The following is a 14,894-nucleotide window of genomic DNA, read 5'->3' on the forward strand; positions in this document are numbered from 1 at the left end:
AGCAAATTCCTAAATGTTGTTCAAATGAGCTTTAGTCATGATAAGCAAAGGTTGTGTACACAGTGTATCTGCACATTCAAGTATATGATGAACACAGTGGTGAGTCTTGTCTTCTCAGTTTTATTTCATCGATTATAAAAAAGGTAGTGCAAATATGAAGGCAGTTTTATTCCTGGCTCACGATAAATACAAAAACTAATGTTCTGACACACATTTTATTTTAAGATAAATAGCCAAGCAAGTGCAACATGTTCAGATCAGTCTATACTTCATATAACCACTGACACAATACCTGTGTCTACTGATCTTAAAATATTTCCCCGTTTTCAGGGTAGTGTGGGGTCAACAAATATTAAATTGAAATTGACACTCTGAAAGACAAACCTGCAAAACAAATAATTTAAAGTGGAGAAGAAAAAAAAAAAAGATTTCTATTTCTGTCAGGGAAAATTATTTAACTGAATTTGGTAAGGTGCCAACATTAAATATTAATTACTTAGTATAAACCTTAAACTAAGGTGGGCCCATAATTAAGCCTTCACTGACTGACACCAACAAAGTAGATTGATATGCAATTCACAGGCAAACAATTCACACGAGCTAAAAAACACAGCTATTTGCATTAAGGCATATGACACGTCTTATTTCAGGCACTATGCTAGGGACTGTTTTTACAGATCCCACTCTTCTCTGTGTAATGGTGGAAGTTGAATTTACAAGACTGGAGGACTGGCTTATCGGTTAGGAGCCTGTGTGTCATACATACAAGATTTTTCCGGGGAATCAACAAGTTCCGTTACAGCTACACAAATGCTGTAATATCTGATATAAATCAACAGCTACAGATGTGTCCAGTGTGATTTTAAACATCAAGCTAAACTTTTGTTTTAAAAACAAAAACTAATCCCAACTGCTGCATTTAAAAGGTCAACCATGCAAGCGTTCTTTATCGATAATGCTTATTTCAAGCCATTGGTGTAGCTGAAGCTATAATGGTCTGTGTGAGTTGTGGTCTGACCTAGAGTGTATTAGGTGGAGCTTAAGCTTCTCTGATAAACATGAAATCTCATTCCCTCGTAATTAAAGAACCGAACAACCATTTGGATGTTGCAAAGGATGGTATCCTACAACACCGCTGGATGGAATTTTATACAACAGGAAGGAGTAGTTAAGGGTGGTCTATCAAAGTTGCTCCTTGAAGCATAAACTACGGATTGAGAAGAATTTGCTGAGGTTTCTGAATCTCAGATCAGCATTCAGAAACTGATTTTTGCAGGGTCTCACAAGCCTGTGCCATCCACATGCACTTGGAGAGCGTAGTACATTCTAACTTTTCCAGTGGCATTCCTCAAATGATTTTCACATCCAGCAGTATTGGACCAGCAGGACTGCGGTGCTTACTGCAGGGAAAAGGAGGAGGAAAGAAAACTAGTGTAAATGAGACGTTTTTAGATGAAATAAAAAGCCCTAACAGCCCTGTGAAAGAAGAAAAAAAATTAATAAACATTATTTGTGAAGCTTTTAAAGAGAAGTAGCCAAGGCAGTTGTCCAACTGTCCAACCAAGAGGTTAGGCCGGCAGCCCAGGATAATGTGGAAGAGGGAATAAAAACAGTCACCTTGAACATTAATACAATAATACAGCATAGCATCGAAACGCAGAATGAAATCATATGCAATGATCTGCCTTCAGAATAACATACTGTTCTTGCATATCTCATCATTATCTATTCATCTGGCATACATGAGTTCAAGTGTGCTTAGTGGTCCATCTTCTTACCGAGAGTGGTACTCCCTCTCCATGTTTTGTAGCCTCATTGACAGGATAGCCTCTCTGAGAGCTGTAACCCAATAATGACTGGTCAACATTACTGCTTATGTATGACCCAGCAGGTGGGAGGCTGGGAGAATTTGAGCAAGTCTAGAGAAACACCATCTTCACCCACAAGACCATAGACCACCCTTCTACAAAAGAATGCCACATGTAAAAAAAACGCACACAGCCCTGTCTGCTGCTACCCAAATACCTCTCACAGCTGAAATTTCCAAATTTGTGTGGGTGGACAGTTTGAGATGCAAAATACTACCCGTTCATTTCTGATAGCAGAAATCAACGGGTCACCACAGCATCATCAAGGACGCAGTCATTATTGCATGTGGAGTTTGTTGTTACACTCCAACAAAAGTCCAAATAGCTGTTTTATATTCCTATCATTGGACCCTGTTTACCAAAAATTTAAATGATATTACTGAGGGAAAAAAACAAAACAAAACATTAAAAAAGTATTCACATGGTACATGTGGTCTTCACCTTGTTTTTTTTTTTTTTAATTAAAAAAATGTGAAGGGCCTTTTCTGCATATATGGCTAAAAAACACCACCAAAATGTCAAATGTTTTAATCCTACTTCAATGACGATCTTATGGAGCCAAATTCAGCCAAAAGGGCCTCAAGTTGTGAAGTTTAGATGCATAGTTAAGTTTCAAAACATTGTAAAAAGTTGTGCGACCAGAATCAGTAATTGTGATACTCTCTTGTACAGCGAGTTAGGCGTTGCACACAAATAACTCTGCCCCAACAGGAAACAAAAGGCGTTTCCTCAGAAAGATTTCCAGAAATGTGTTGTAAAAGCAACCACTAAGTTCTAAGTTTCCTTTTTGGTCATCTAAATGTGTGACATCCATGGAAACAGAATAAGAGCCAATAAACACAACCAAGTATTAATATTTATAAAACGTATGCATAAAGGAATAGAAAGAAATCAAATAACGAAACCCCTTAATACTTAAACCTGCTTTATCATCTACATGTTGCATTTGGCAGACCTGCACATTTGAATGTGTTTGTCAACAGATAATTAAAACTCCTATAAAAGGCACTTGGGGCAGAGCTCTCGGTACCGAGTGCCCGACAGCTCTGTGCAGGAGAGTACTTTTAGGGGTTGTTACAATGCCCCCTTATGACAACGTTGACACTGTGGTAGAGCAAAACCTTAGCCAAAGAGCCTTACAAATGCATGCAACTTCAAATTGCAATACCTGACAGACAGAAAGCTTAGACAGTGTGAAAATGCTGGCCAAATACAAAGCACGGACACACATACGAAAGGTTGGAGAAGCCAAGGAAGACAACGAGCAGTGTTACTGGTTGGTCTGAGATACAAACGACAACATGGAGAAGCCATTTCAAGGGTTAGTCTGCACAGTTGAATAAAGCAACATTTTACCCTTGTTTTTTCCTGAAGAATGCCGGAACTCCAAAGTAATAGCATCCAAAACAAGTGAGGATGGCACCAATACCAATGATAGCTACTTTGATGGGACAAAAATGGAGATGTTGAAGATGGTAATGATAAAAAGGATGATCGGCCGTGAGACCAACAAATGTATTGCCACTGAAGTGCCTGACACCGTCCTGACATGAAAAAAGTTAAACTGGTAATGCCAAAAGACTTTTCTTTTATGAAATTACTGAAACAAAACTATTGCAACTCATTAATGATTATGTAAACCTTGCATGCACATTCTAAAGCAAAACGGATATTATATACAAAAAAACACAAAGCACAGTTAAGTGACAAAGTCACACAACCAGCTGTTACTGCATGAGTATATTCTAATGGCTGAATGGATCACTTTGTTCTTATTTGTTAACCCAAATACGAACATGATGCCCTCTGAAGAATTCCATAGTCTACTGTAATATAAACACGCTGTTCTTCTGAGGTCAACATGATCATATTTTGGGCCAACATTATCTCTTTACATTCTTGATCTCTGTTCAAGGATGAAAGTTGTAACTTGAAACCTACCCGGAATAGCAATACCCAGCGTCGTAGACAAATTGTTTGTAGAGTCTGTAAAAAATTAAAAAAAGAGAGAGAGAGAGAGAGAGAGAGAGAGAGAGAGAGAGAGAGAGAGAGAGAGAGAGAGAGAGAGAGAGAGAGAGAGAAAGATGAGGGCAGGGAAGGGGACCGGAATGAATCTAACATAACACATTACTCTGATGTTTTACCAGGTGTATCCCTTGGGACAGGAGCAGCTGAAGCAGAGAAGTACGGTTAGAACACTAAAAATCAAGTCCATCCTCTGTATCTTACGCTGACATATCATCTAGGGCTGAGTAATGTTTTGAGAAAATGTTGTTGAGGTATAGAACATTATGTTGTGATCAGTTGTTTAGCACTGGCTAGTGTGTTGCAACTGCTGTAATTAAGGGTGCTTTACATACACAGTATTTTGAGAAATTTCTATGTTCTGTGTTAAATCTGTATAAATGCAACACGGTATCATTAGAAAATCTTAAAAAAAAAAAAAAAAAAAAGTGTACTAGTGGTTCATGTGATGTGATATTAAATGTTACATCATTTCAAAGTGTTTTGAAACCAGTCAGAATAGTGTGTTAGCCAGCCAACTGGACTTTGTTACGCTGTAAATTGCACTCTCCTGCAAGGTCAAAACTGCAAAACTTTGCTCAGCCCAACTACGAACAGATGCACAAAAACATTGGTGTTACCGACAGATTTCTAGGTAAACCAAAATGATGTAATTATTATAAATGAGAAGTGGGCAATATTGACAAAAATCCGCCTTCAGGGTGTATGTAAATTTCTACTGATATACAGACTATATGATATATCATAGTATAGTATCATTTTAAGGAGAGAGAAAAAAAAAAAAAAAATCAAGCAGGACACAGTTTATGGATTAAAAAACCAGATGGGAATGTCGTTTTGACGAATCTAATGAATTCAATATCTTACAAATCAAGGTACAGTACAGTAATTCATCACAGTCATGCAGGAAAAAAAAAAAAATATATAGAAATGTAGTATTTGTATTAAACGGTCGTGGTCATTGTAAACAGCTACAACCTCTCACCAATAGCCATAGCGCCCAAGTCTGTGTTACCTACGAGCAAGTAATATGAGCAGTATATAAAAGCTTGTTTATACTTCTTACATACCATCACTGAGATCATTCAACTGTCATTCCTTGTCACAATGACAGCATTTTGATTCCAGATATAATCAGTAATTTTGACACTTTAAATAGTTTAGGGTTTTTGTTTTGTTTTTTTAAACCAGTCTTATGGGGTTTTTTTGGCAAAAAAAACAAAAAAAAAACATGGAAATTTATTTATTAACATGAACTCTACCTGTTGGTTTCACGGTTGCAGTATTAGTAGTAGTGGTGGTGGTGGTGGTGGTGGTGGTGGTGGTGGTGGTGATGGGTTTACCTTTTGGATTCTTTGTTGAAGGCACAGCAGTGGTGGTGGTGGTGGTGGTGGTGGCTTTAGGTGTGGTTGCTATTACTGGAAAAACAAAGGAGAAATCAGGACAGTGCCACTGACATCAGGGATTTGCTAAAAATCACACACATACAGTTATTGACTTTAATTATGTTATTGATTCATGATTAAGAGGCTGTAGAAACTACTTCATATCCATTTGCCCCACACACACACACAGTATTTTAAACAGACGAAAATATCCGTACTGCTACAGTAACTTTTTATATCTTTTCGGTAATTTGCAGTTTCTGTTTCCAGTTCATGTTGCTGTTTTATGTTGAAAACTTGTAGTTGTGTGCTAATTCAAATGCACTGCATTGTTCCAGCATTATGTGGGAAGCACATGCATACCTGCATATTAGAAATTTGTTGTGAAGTAATCGGGCCCTCACTCCCTTTCTAAGACTTCTTCCCATAAACAAACGAGGGTAAAATATTGCACAGCAGCATGGTCTCCTCTGAAAGTTATGCTCAAACATTTAGCCAATATTCTTATCATGGTGCTCTAATAAATCCTTAACGGTTTTAAAAATCTGCCATCATGCTACAGCTTAACAACTTCCACAGAAATACACATCCAACTGTGAGAAATCTTTCATGCACTACAGCCTTGTGGAAAGTCCATAACAAACACACTAACTTTTTCCTTCATATCTAAGGGCATATTTATCTATAATCTTTTTGAAATGTATTTGGCCAACAAACGATGTGTGGGAGAAGACTTGCATTTGATTTAATGAAATTATCCTGGAGTTTTAAATAGTAGTAGTCATTTCATAACATGAATAAAGGGTACTTTCGAGTGAGAGCGAAAATAACAGTTTTCAAATGGTGGTGTTATAACTACTTGAAAAAAAAAAAAGTTATCTGATTTAACTACTCACATTTTGGAATGTAATTATCTGAAATTAGTATAAAATCACATTCAAACGTAACAGGTTAATTAAACTTTACAGATCTAGTGTGGTAATTAGTAAAAGTAGTAATTTTCATTTACGACTTACATTTACATTGCGGAAGTTCAGGTGACCATTTTCCATTTATTTCACATGTCATGGTACGGGCTCCTATCATAACGTATCCAGGTCTGCACTTGTATGTCACCGTAGACAAGTATTTATGAGGTTTTCGAGAACCCTCAATCCAGTCAGCATGTTCAATAACAGGATCTTCACATTCAACCACTGCAGGCAGAGAAATTGGAAATTAGCACAGATGTCCAGAATAACCTACTCCATAGTAGGTGAGAGTATCACTCACAGCTGAGATTACATGTTGACAAAGCTGGGACAAATCAATTTGGAACACTTACTGATACAGCTTGGAGGATTAGGCTGGAATGTTCCATCTTCTGAACAAGTTACTGATTTTGATCCATTTAGTACGTAATTTTTTTCACAACTGTACTGTACAGCTTCTCTATAATCATAGGACTCTTCTTTTTTTGGACTGAAATCACCATTAGCGATTGTGGGTGGCGGATCACAAGTCATCACTACAGGATAAAAATGACATCTATTAGAATGGCAATAGACTTTTTCAGAAATATTTTTTGTAATCTTTATATCAAAATGAGTTTTTTGTTTAGTCGTGTGCCTTGTATTAACACACACAGATTACCAACCTTCACATGTAGGCAACCTTGACCCCCACCCTTTATCTTCACAAATGATTTGAGACTTGCCAACCAACCTGTAACTAATTAAGGTGGTTAAAAAAAAAAAAAAAAAGAGTTAGACTTCAGACAACAAATTTCAAGAAGGATCTATGTTAGCCCTTGCATTTCACATGACACCACTGAACAGTAAGCAAGTCCTCCTGAATACCCACTTTGACTGGAATTAATTATTTTTTGATCGGGAAACATAACGGGTGCTTGACAATACGCTACTCACGATCACATTTTATAAAGTAATTCTCTGAACTTAAACCATCAGAGTTATTGGTTCAGTACTAACCCAGAGTTGCACTGGACCACAAGTTTGTCACCAAACTGAGTCCCTTCAGGATAATCAACGATTCCATTTGAAACGTCTCCAAGAGGGCCACAGTTCTTTCCTGAAAAAAGAAAACTCTCATAAAGATTCGATTCCTGCCTTAAAAATGATTGGATAACATTATGCACAAACGACTCAACAGACTGATCACCAGAGATTACCAGTCACTCATCTAGCAGAGCATTCATATGTTGGAAAGAGATTATTTACTAAAGGGGTCCATATCAGAGAAAACTGGTTGTGAAATATTTCAGCTTTTAGTAATGTGAATGTAAAAATCAAGTGCTAATACCCACTCTCGCACTTCAGCAACACTCTACTCCAGTTGCCAGAACTACAAGTAATGGTTGCAGACCCTCCTGCAGACTGGTAGCCAACAGTACAGACTACATTAAGTGATGTCCCATCAGAGAATGTTTCTTTAACAATGTCCGCGTCCTTCAAACTCATGGTGGGTCCTAGCACGGGTTTGGGACAGTCTTGAGCTATAATGAAAAAAGAAAGAAAGAGAAAGGACGTCAACTTAAGACCAGCCACCAGCTTGTGTATCTAATCGGACATCTGTCACTGTTAGCTTATCCACACTGCCACTCACCTCGAGCCGTAATGGCAAGGCCAAGGCTGCTCAGTAGAAGGAAGGAAGTGACACACATGACGGGATCTTGCGAGCGTGACTGAAGTCAATGAGCCGTTTCTGGTAAAGAAAGACGTAAATGTAAGTACGACAGCTGGAGTATTAACTTACCGACGATTCCGTTCGGGCACGGCTGTCTCCGCGGACCAGAATTAATTACTGAAGCTATGGTTAACGCGTATCGGTAACAGTCGAGTTACACTCGAACATCACTATTAAGTCGGTTTAGGTTAAAAATAAAAAACCCAATATCAGAAATAATGACAAATATTTAGTCGAAAATGTATGCAGATTGTCCACCGGCTAATCTTTGTAGGTTTACGTAGTTGAGAAAACACCGAGCCGAACGCCATTCAAAATATGTCAATATTAGCTAGCTAATGTCACACTACGTATGTAGCTCGTCTTACTTTGCGACTTCACGACTTATCCGAAGCGACGGGTTCGACCGGCAAATTCGGCGTACGTTTAAGAAAGAAAAATACAAAGACGCCAATGGAGCAGCGTATTCACTGCCCTTCCGACTATTGTGTCGCGATTTTTAGTTCCTTCCGTTTTCCTAGATCAGAAACACTGTGGGCGGCAACGCGTCTCAGTGAAGCAAACGACCTACGCCATTTAACTTAACAATTTAACTAGGGACGATGTCGGAATTACGGCTAGATCCCTTTTTTTTGTGGGGAAAACGCGGTAGACTGTGTTCAACCGAATTTTTGATACTCCGTTTACTATTAAATTCGCGAAAATGCATCGGATCTGGTTAGTCGACCCAGGCCGGGTTAGGTCGCTAATGGTTAGCTAACACAACAACAGACGTTAACGACACATACATTTAGTCTCGTTAGTGGGGTGCCGCCGTTCTTTTTTTCGGCCACGTTAGTTAGTGCCGCTTGTTAAAGCAGGAGGATAGACTGTTGACTCACCCAACAAGATGTCAAAAGTCTCTCCCGGTAATCTGCTGCCTCCACAACGTTGAATTTAAGCTTTCTTCCCGACTGGGGGCTGGGGAGGCGCGGCCGTATAAACAGTGACGCATTCTCCGTCCTTTGCCCAAAGTCACCTGCTGTGGAACTGACTGTTAGGCCCAACCATAGATCCTGAATATAGACGGATTTCAAACCCACGGACATTTATTTGAGTCGTGGAGTTTTACAAAATCGTTTAGTGTACAATGCCGGCAAAGCTGCAAACACCTTTTTTTTTTTTGCACTGTTATTGATCCTTGCGGGCACCCTACCCAGAGCTGTTGGGGTGTGTATTTTGACCGCACACGGCCCAAGACCTGAACGTAGGCCATAGGAAACCTGAGGGGGACGAACGGAGGATCCGAACCTGACTCGACTTGACTTTTGTGGGATTTCTAACGTTAACGTGAAGACGAGTCCGTAAACTGTGACCCGTTTTGAACCATTAACGGCTATGACTAATGGGTTTTAGTGTGATGGGCGGCCAGTCCCCATTTGTCACCATGTCAGTGGTAACAATGGCGACCATCAAACAATGCAGCCATCGAGGGTGATGTAATGGACCCGGCCCAGGCCATCAAAGCCAGGAAGAGATGTACTTCCCCCCCGAGCAACAAGTCATTGATATTCCCAAGGAATGACTCTCTTTGACTATTTTTTTTTTTTAATCCCCTGCCTGTAAATTACATATAAATCAGATAAAAGAACAATCAAAACCACAGGACCAAATGTGCAGTGTTAAAAGCAGGGAAAGTAATTCTCCTTTAATTTTATTTCACTTCTTAATTGGAATAATTTTTAAACATTTTCATTCAAAGTCGTAACTTAATAGTCATGGCAACTAAAAAATATTTGAAAAAATCCGACAAACCCAAACGCAAAAAAAAATCGTTTGAGAGTGACAGACAGTTTCTAGAGTACACTCTGAGTGGTACTGAATCAAGGATCAACAGCTTCTGCACCTGACAGTGGATACAGAGAAGCCTGGTTCACGGCTACTCGATCCTTGCCCTCGACGGGAAGCAGAGATTGGCAATCTTTTGTGGTGTTGCTGGAATGTAAATTCCAATTTTTTTCCATTTAAAAAAAAAAAAAAAAAGAGCAGTATTCACCTGAATGAATTCTGGTAATTGAAAGGGGTTTAAATTCTAAATTTGGCCCACATTTTAGAATCCAAATCTCAGTCTCCTTCACTGTCTACAGGACCAGTTTTCACAGTTACATCACACGTTGAAGGATAATATCTCTGAGAGCTGAGGCTGTTGTAGTTATAGTATACTGTGTCTAGAGCTGAACATATTCCTCAGTCAACCTTTGGAATTTTTTATCAAACTAACTAACACTATAATATCTTCCCATTTCCTGAAACAGCTCGTCACTGATAACTCGTTTTATGTGAGAGATTAGTTTACAATATGTGGGTGAGGTATTTGAATGACTTTATATGCTGAAGAAACGATCCTCGTTTACACAGGTGTGTCACTCGTAAAATTTCCACACCCAACTTGTACCTGTAACTGTTTAACACTCACTAAGTAAAAGCCACAACAAAGCATGCAAAGCATTGCAAAGCATTATATACACTATATTACATACTCCTTCACTGACCTGTCTCCAAAATGACACTCATGTATGTATCAAAATAAAGCCAGCATACAACTGCATCTGCGTCATCAAGACCCGCTTAGTTTGAACGTGATGGCGGTCAAGGCTGTGTTTTGGTAGTGGCATTAGAAAGCAATCTGTATTGATAATAAGACACCCTGATAAACATACTGACATACAGTGTGACCCAGGATCTTCACAGACCATCACTTGATACCAAAGAACCTTGGTAAACTATAAAAACACAAAAAAAATGTCACTGATATATGTATATGTATATATCTATATATAGGCTGGTATGACAAAGAACTACCACTGTAAAATGTAGGTCACTGTGCAAAATGGCGTATTTCCTTGAAATGAACCTTCCTCTTCTTCCTGGCACGTTTTTTGTTTCTTGTTTTTGTACATTTAAGAACTATGCACAGAAATATCAGCAAGGACGCAAAGGAACCCCAACGCACCCCTGTCCATACCCTGAAAAAACAAAGATATGATTGGTGACTGGTTTTCGGACAACACTTTGTGAATAAAGATAAATCTGTCAGTGAGTCTCCTTTTAGCTCTTCCTATTATTTCCATCAGATTGATCATAAAGTATAGTATAGCCTAACCTGTTGAAAAACAGATCTTGATGAGTTTCGTTGGTTTGTAAAGACTGGTTTCTTGTGCCAGTGTGGATTTTCATGTCGGCTTGGCAGGTGGTTGGAGGTGGACTTTCGGCCATGGCGGTGCTCATTCTGTCTGCGCAGTCATAAATGGGTTGGCCTGATGATTTAAAAAAAAAAGAAATCCTATGAGCTTGTGCCCTGAGAAAATGTACTTAACGTTATTTTGTTTAACAACTTTAAAAGGAGCAGGTTGGCACGCAATGCTGTTTGCCACAGTGTCTTTTGTGGTTTGACCACTAGGGGTCATCAAAGTCAACCTTGACACACAAGGACTTTAACCCGTAATTTAAATAATATACACAGATCAGACACCACATTAAAACCCGTAACAAGTTTTAATTTCGTGGCTGATCACCTTAAATCACCGTAAATCACCTTAGTCACTTAAAGAACAAGAATTACACAGTATTCATAATGATAAAGTACACCAATGATCATTCATTTTAGTGTCACAATCACCCATTTTGCTTGAAAGGTTTAAAGGTCTTTTTCTGTAAGTGAGGCTCTCCATCATTATAATTTTCCAGGAACCATTAAACGATGTGTTAAATCCTGACATCAGAATGCTAAGAAAAGGGTGTAACAATGACGTTAGCACAGAGGAAACAGCCACGTACCTACTAAGACAACGAAAGTGACTGGAAAATTGTCAATTACTAGGACTGAAGTGCCAGTGAAGAAAAAAGACTTCCTGTGGCTTAGCTTCCTGTTTACTTCTGTCCTCCGCTCACACTATACAAAGCTTTCTCCAGCCAAATTGAAAGTAGTAAGGGTAGGTTGTGTTGTTTAACCCTGACCTTTACAGCTATACCGCAAAACTCGTAAACAGCCGATGAAACATCTCTTGAAGGAACGACCATTCATAACGACACAAATGTTATAAAAAGATTATACATACTATACGTATAAGCACTGTATAAATGCACCTAGAAGCACTTGTTAATATAAGTCCAACTTTACTTAACTGGAAACCCACTGCGAACTGTCATAAAGAGCCCCTTAATGTATACAGGAGATAGAGCAAAGCAAGTATAAATGATTGTGAGACTTTATCTTGAGAAGTATCATAATCATACCTGTAAAATCCTAAAATCTTTACCTGTAATGTTTATTAGTACCTGCTGTATAATGATAACAAATTTGAGTCTGAACAAGTGCTCTTATAAAACAATGATGTACCATGACGCATTTCCTATTATTCTCCGCAAATGTCTTATGATGCATTTTGAAGGTATCGGTAAAACATTCTAACACACAGACTCCACGGAAAGTGTTACCGATTAGTGCATTGATATTTATAGGCGACAGTACATCCCATCCGTTCTTACCCTGCATATTAACAACATAGATACAGCTGCTGTCTGCCGGCATCAGAACCCGCACAGAGAGGGTATCACTCTCCTGACTGCTTATGTCATTACTGGCAATGCAGTAATAGTCGCTTTCCTTTTCCACTGTGCCACAGTTGAGGCACAAGTCCGACGACGTGTGAAGCAGTGAGTTGTGGTGGTGAGTGCGTTGATACCAGGCGTAACGAACGCCAGTGCCCTTCGTGCAACCGCAGCGCACGGTCACTGGCTGGCCCCAACATGTTGGCCTGTCCCCCAGAGAGCTCAAGGGCCAAAGTCTAGGTTTAGACACTGGAACTGTCACAAAGAAGCAAGCGACATATTTGAATCCATTAGACAGTATAGAGGAATAAATGCTCAAACTCAGTCCATAAACATTAGTGATATTGTGATTGTAATGTACATTTTCCAAAGTAATCATTAAAAGCGTCTGTTTTATTCTTACCTTCAGTGACAACCACTTTAACTAAAGTCATGATGTCAGCATATATTTTGTCAATCCCAAGCCAGTAGACTCCAGCGTCATCAAAGCGGAGACCTGTGACTTTCACGAACAGCCCTCTTCTTCCTGAATCTATTACATGAGACCTGTGTCTGGTTTCAACAACATGTTCTGAATCCACCACAATCTCGCAGGTGTGTCTGGATCCCCCTCGGCACCAGTACTTTTTACTGTACAGGAATTGGTTTGTGTCATACTTGCAGAAAAGAATGAATTCACCTCCGATATGTGCTCTTATCTCTCTTTTGTCACACTGGAGCTGAAGACTTGCTGAAAGACAGAGTCTAATTAGACTGAATCTGCTTATTAGCACACTAAATTAGAGTTTATCCTCTACTTTAGTGTGAAATTATAGCCACAGCAATCAATGCAATGAAAAATGCTCTTGTTTGACTATTCAATTTTCAGTTTAATCTGAACTGATTTAATTTCATCGATTGACCCACATTTTAATATTAACTTTGTAAACTTCGCAAAAGTGTGTACAGACAACAATGGGTCAATTGTGAATAACTTAATGTGAGTTGTGGGTTTGGGAGGGGGGCATGTTGTTTGTGAGACATTAACTTTCTCAGGTGAAAAATGACATTTGCTTCTGCAAATATTTTCCATGCAGGGGAAAGTTTTTCATGTGTGAAACAAATAGTTCCATGTTTCGGGCAGATAGAAATGTGAAAAATGTTTGTTAAAACGCTTTCACTTTTGATTTAAAACGTTCACAAATGAAGAAGCAACGAGTCCACACTGTGAGAATATAATGATATAATAATATAATAGAAAAAACGTAGAGGTTTCCAGAAATCATGTGCCTACCTCAAACCAGACACTTATTTGCAAAAATATACAGTATTTGCTAAAGTACACCCGTGTTCAAATATAGCACAATTATTACTCCAGTGTAACTGAATCATATTACTGATCTTACCTGAGATTGAAGTTTTTTTCTATTCATTTTCCAGTTATTTGTGAATTTGAGATTATTGGTAAAATTGAAGTTAGTATTACACTTTACGTTATTGAAACCGTTTTTTGCAAAAATAGTACCCTTTTTTTGGACATCATAATTAAACGTTCAATTCCTTTTATGATGAATACAAAGAGGATTATTAATAGAATTTGGAAAAAGCTCACCCACCATGAAAAAGCAAAATCCAACACAGTATCTTCGTGTTCATCTTAAAGGTAGGAAGATGTAAATGTAACCATAATTGATAGTCAGGAAACTGTAGAGATGGACTGTGGTAATCGTAACTTCCTGTAGAGTGCTTTGTGCATGGCATAAATACTTTTGCAGGTGTTACTGTGGTGAATACACATTTGACATGCTGCTCAAATAGGCCATTTATTTCATGGTTATTATTTATCTATATTTATTGTTTACACATAATCGTTTGTTTTCAAAGTGCCTTGAAATATGCAGAGATTTGCTTTTATTACTGAGGAAACAGCATTTTTCACTGGTGGCAACAAACCTTAGTTTGACTGGTTTGTCCACCTTTGACCCCGTGTCCTTCGTTCACTTAGACATTGAGATTGTGATCCTATTTGTGATATGAGACTTGACGCGAAGCAGTGATGTTTTTGCTCATTTACTCAAACCACTGAGTAAATTGAACCACTCAGGTCCATGTGAAGATGGCCACCTGTGTCAGATTACCGCGGAGCCTCTAGATGTCACCGTGCTACTGATGTAGCGTACACCTGCTCACGGAAGGGCGCAATGCATCGTGTATCTTCCTCACTTCATATCTGACAAAGGGCATTATTTCCTCATGTGGAACTGAGACAGACTAGGCTACCTCTCACATAAGCTGCATGTCAGCTCGTCTGGTAAGTCTTTATTCACTATCTTTTGTCATTTTGAAATATCGGTATTTTCAT

The 14,894-nt window shown here is 38.7% G+C and overlaps 3 protein-coding genes across 14 annotated transcripts in view; 1 reads left to right on the forward strand and 2 right to left on the reverse strand.

Annotated features, from left to right (window-relative positions):
• Window positions 1-8,862, reverse strand: LOC120804004 (complement receptor type 1-like). 11 transcript variants are annotated; one of them, XM_040153102.1, is made up of 12 exons: window positions 8,845-8,862; window positions 7,883-7,981; window positions 7,584-7,772; window positions 7,249-7,348; window positions 6,915-6,988; window positions 6,603-6,785; window positions 6,295-6,474; window positions 5,156-5,311; window positions 3,810-3,854; window positions 3,225-3,309; window positions 1,779-1,839; window positions 1-1,400 (listed from the first exon to the last, which is right to left on the reverse strand). In XM_040153102.1, the coding sequence occupies exons 2-12, from the start codon at window positions 7,938-7,940 to the stop codon at window positions 1,398-1,400; spliced, it is 1,134 nt and encodes a 377-aa protein (XP_040009036.1). In that variant the 5' UTR covers window positions 7,941-7,981; window positions 8,845-8,862; the 3' UTR covers window positions 1-1,397. The 11 variants fall into 11 exon arrangements, with proteins under 11 accessions (XP_040009036.1, XP_040009043.1, XP_040009039.1 ...); XM_040153109.1 differs by lacking the exon at window positions 3,225-3,309 and having other exon boundaries at window positions 5,237-5,311; XM_040153105.1 differs by lacking the exon at window positions 3,225-3,309.
• ptpn22 (protein tyrosine phosphatase non-receptor type 22) overlaps window positions 7,896-14,894 on the forward strand; it is a 21,715-nt gene continuing 14,716 nt past the window's right edge. Inside the window, exon 1 of one of the 2 annotated variants that reach the window (XM_040153096.1) lies at window positions 7,896-8,002. The gene's annotated coding sequence lies outside the window, so the exon portion shown is untranslated. Of the gene's footprint in view, window positions 8,003-14,660; window positions 14,844-14,894 lie in introns of those variants that run through there. The other variant, XM_040153097.1, reaches the window with a different exon arrangement.
• LOC120803355 lies at window positions 9,990-14,188 on the reverse strand. Its single transcript, XM_040151731.1, has 5 exons — window positions 14,149-14,188; window positions 12,957-13,283; window positions 12,491-12,808; window positions 11,106-11,259; window positions 9,990-10,968 (listed from the first exon to the last, which is right to left on the reverse strand). Exons 1-5 carry the CDS (start codon window positions 14,186-14,188, stop codon window positions 10,821-10,823), a joined length of 987 nt encoding a protein of 328 aa, XP_040007665.1. The 3' UTR covers window positions 9,990-10,820.

This window comes from Xiphias gladius, chromosome 18 (genome assembly GCF_016859285.1).
Source record: "Xiphias gladius isolate SHS-SW01 ecotype Sanya breed wild chromosome 18, ASM1685928v1, whole genome shotgun sequence".
NCBI lineage: Eukaryota > Metazoa > Chordata > Actinopteri > Istiophoriformes > Xiphiidae > Xiphias > Xiphias gladius.

Bases quoted from the DNA above. Each gene is read 5' to 3' on its own strand.
- LOC120804004 (XM_040153100.1), bottom strand. From the start codon at position 7,940: ATGTGTGTCACTTCCTTCCTTCTACTGAGCAGCCTTGGCCTTGCCATT. The intron at 7,773-7,882 runs GTGAGTGGCAGT...TTTTCATTATAG, and splicing joins CCTTGCCATTACGGCTCGAG to CTCAAGACTGTCCCAAACCC. The intron at 3,310-3,809 runs GTAGGTTTCAAG...GTCCCATCAAAG, and splicing joins GCTGGGTATTGCTATTCCGG to TAGCTATCATTGGTATTGGT.
- LOC120803355 (XM_040151731.1), bottom strand. From the start codon at position 14,188: ATGAACACGAAGATACTGTGTTGGATTTTGCTTTTTCATG. The intron at 12,809-12,956 runs GTAAGAATAAAA...TCTTTGTGACAG, and splicing joins TAAAGTGGTTGTCACTGAAG to TTCCAGTGTCTAAACCTAGA. The intron at 10,969-11,105 runs GTTAGGCTATAC...TTGTTTTTTCAG, and splicing joins CAAGATCTGTTTTTCAACAG to GGTATGGACAGGGGTGCGTT.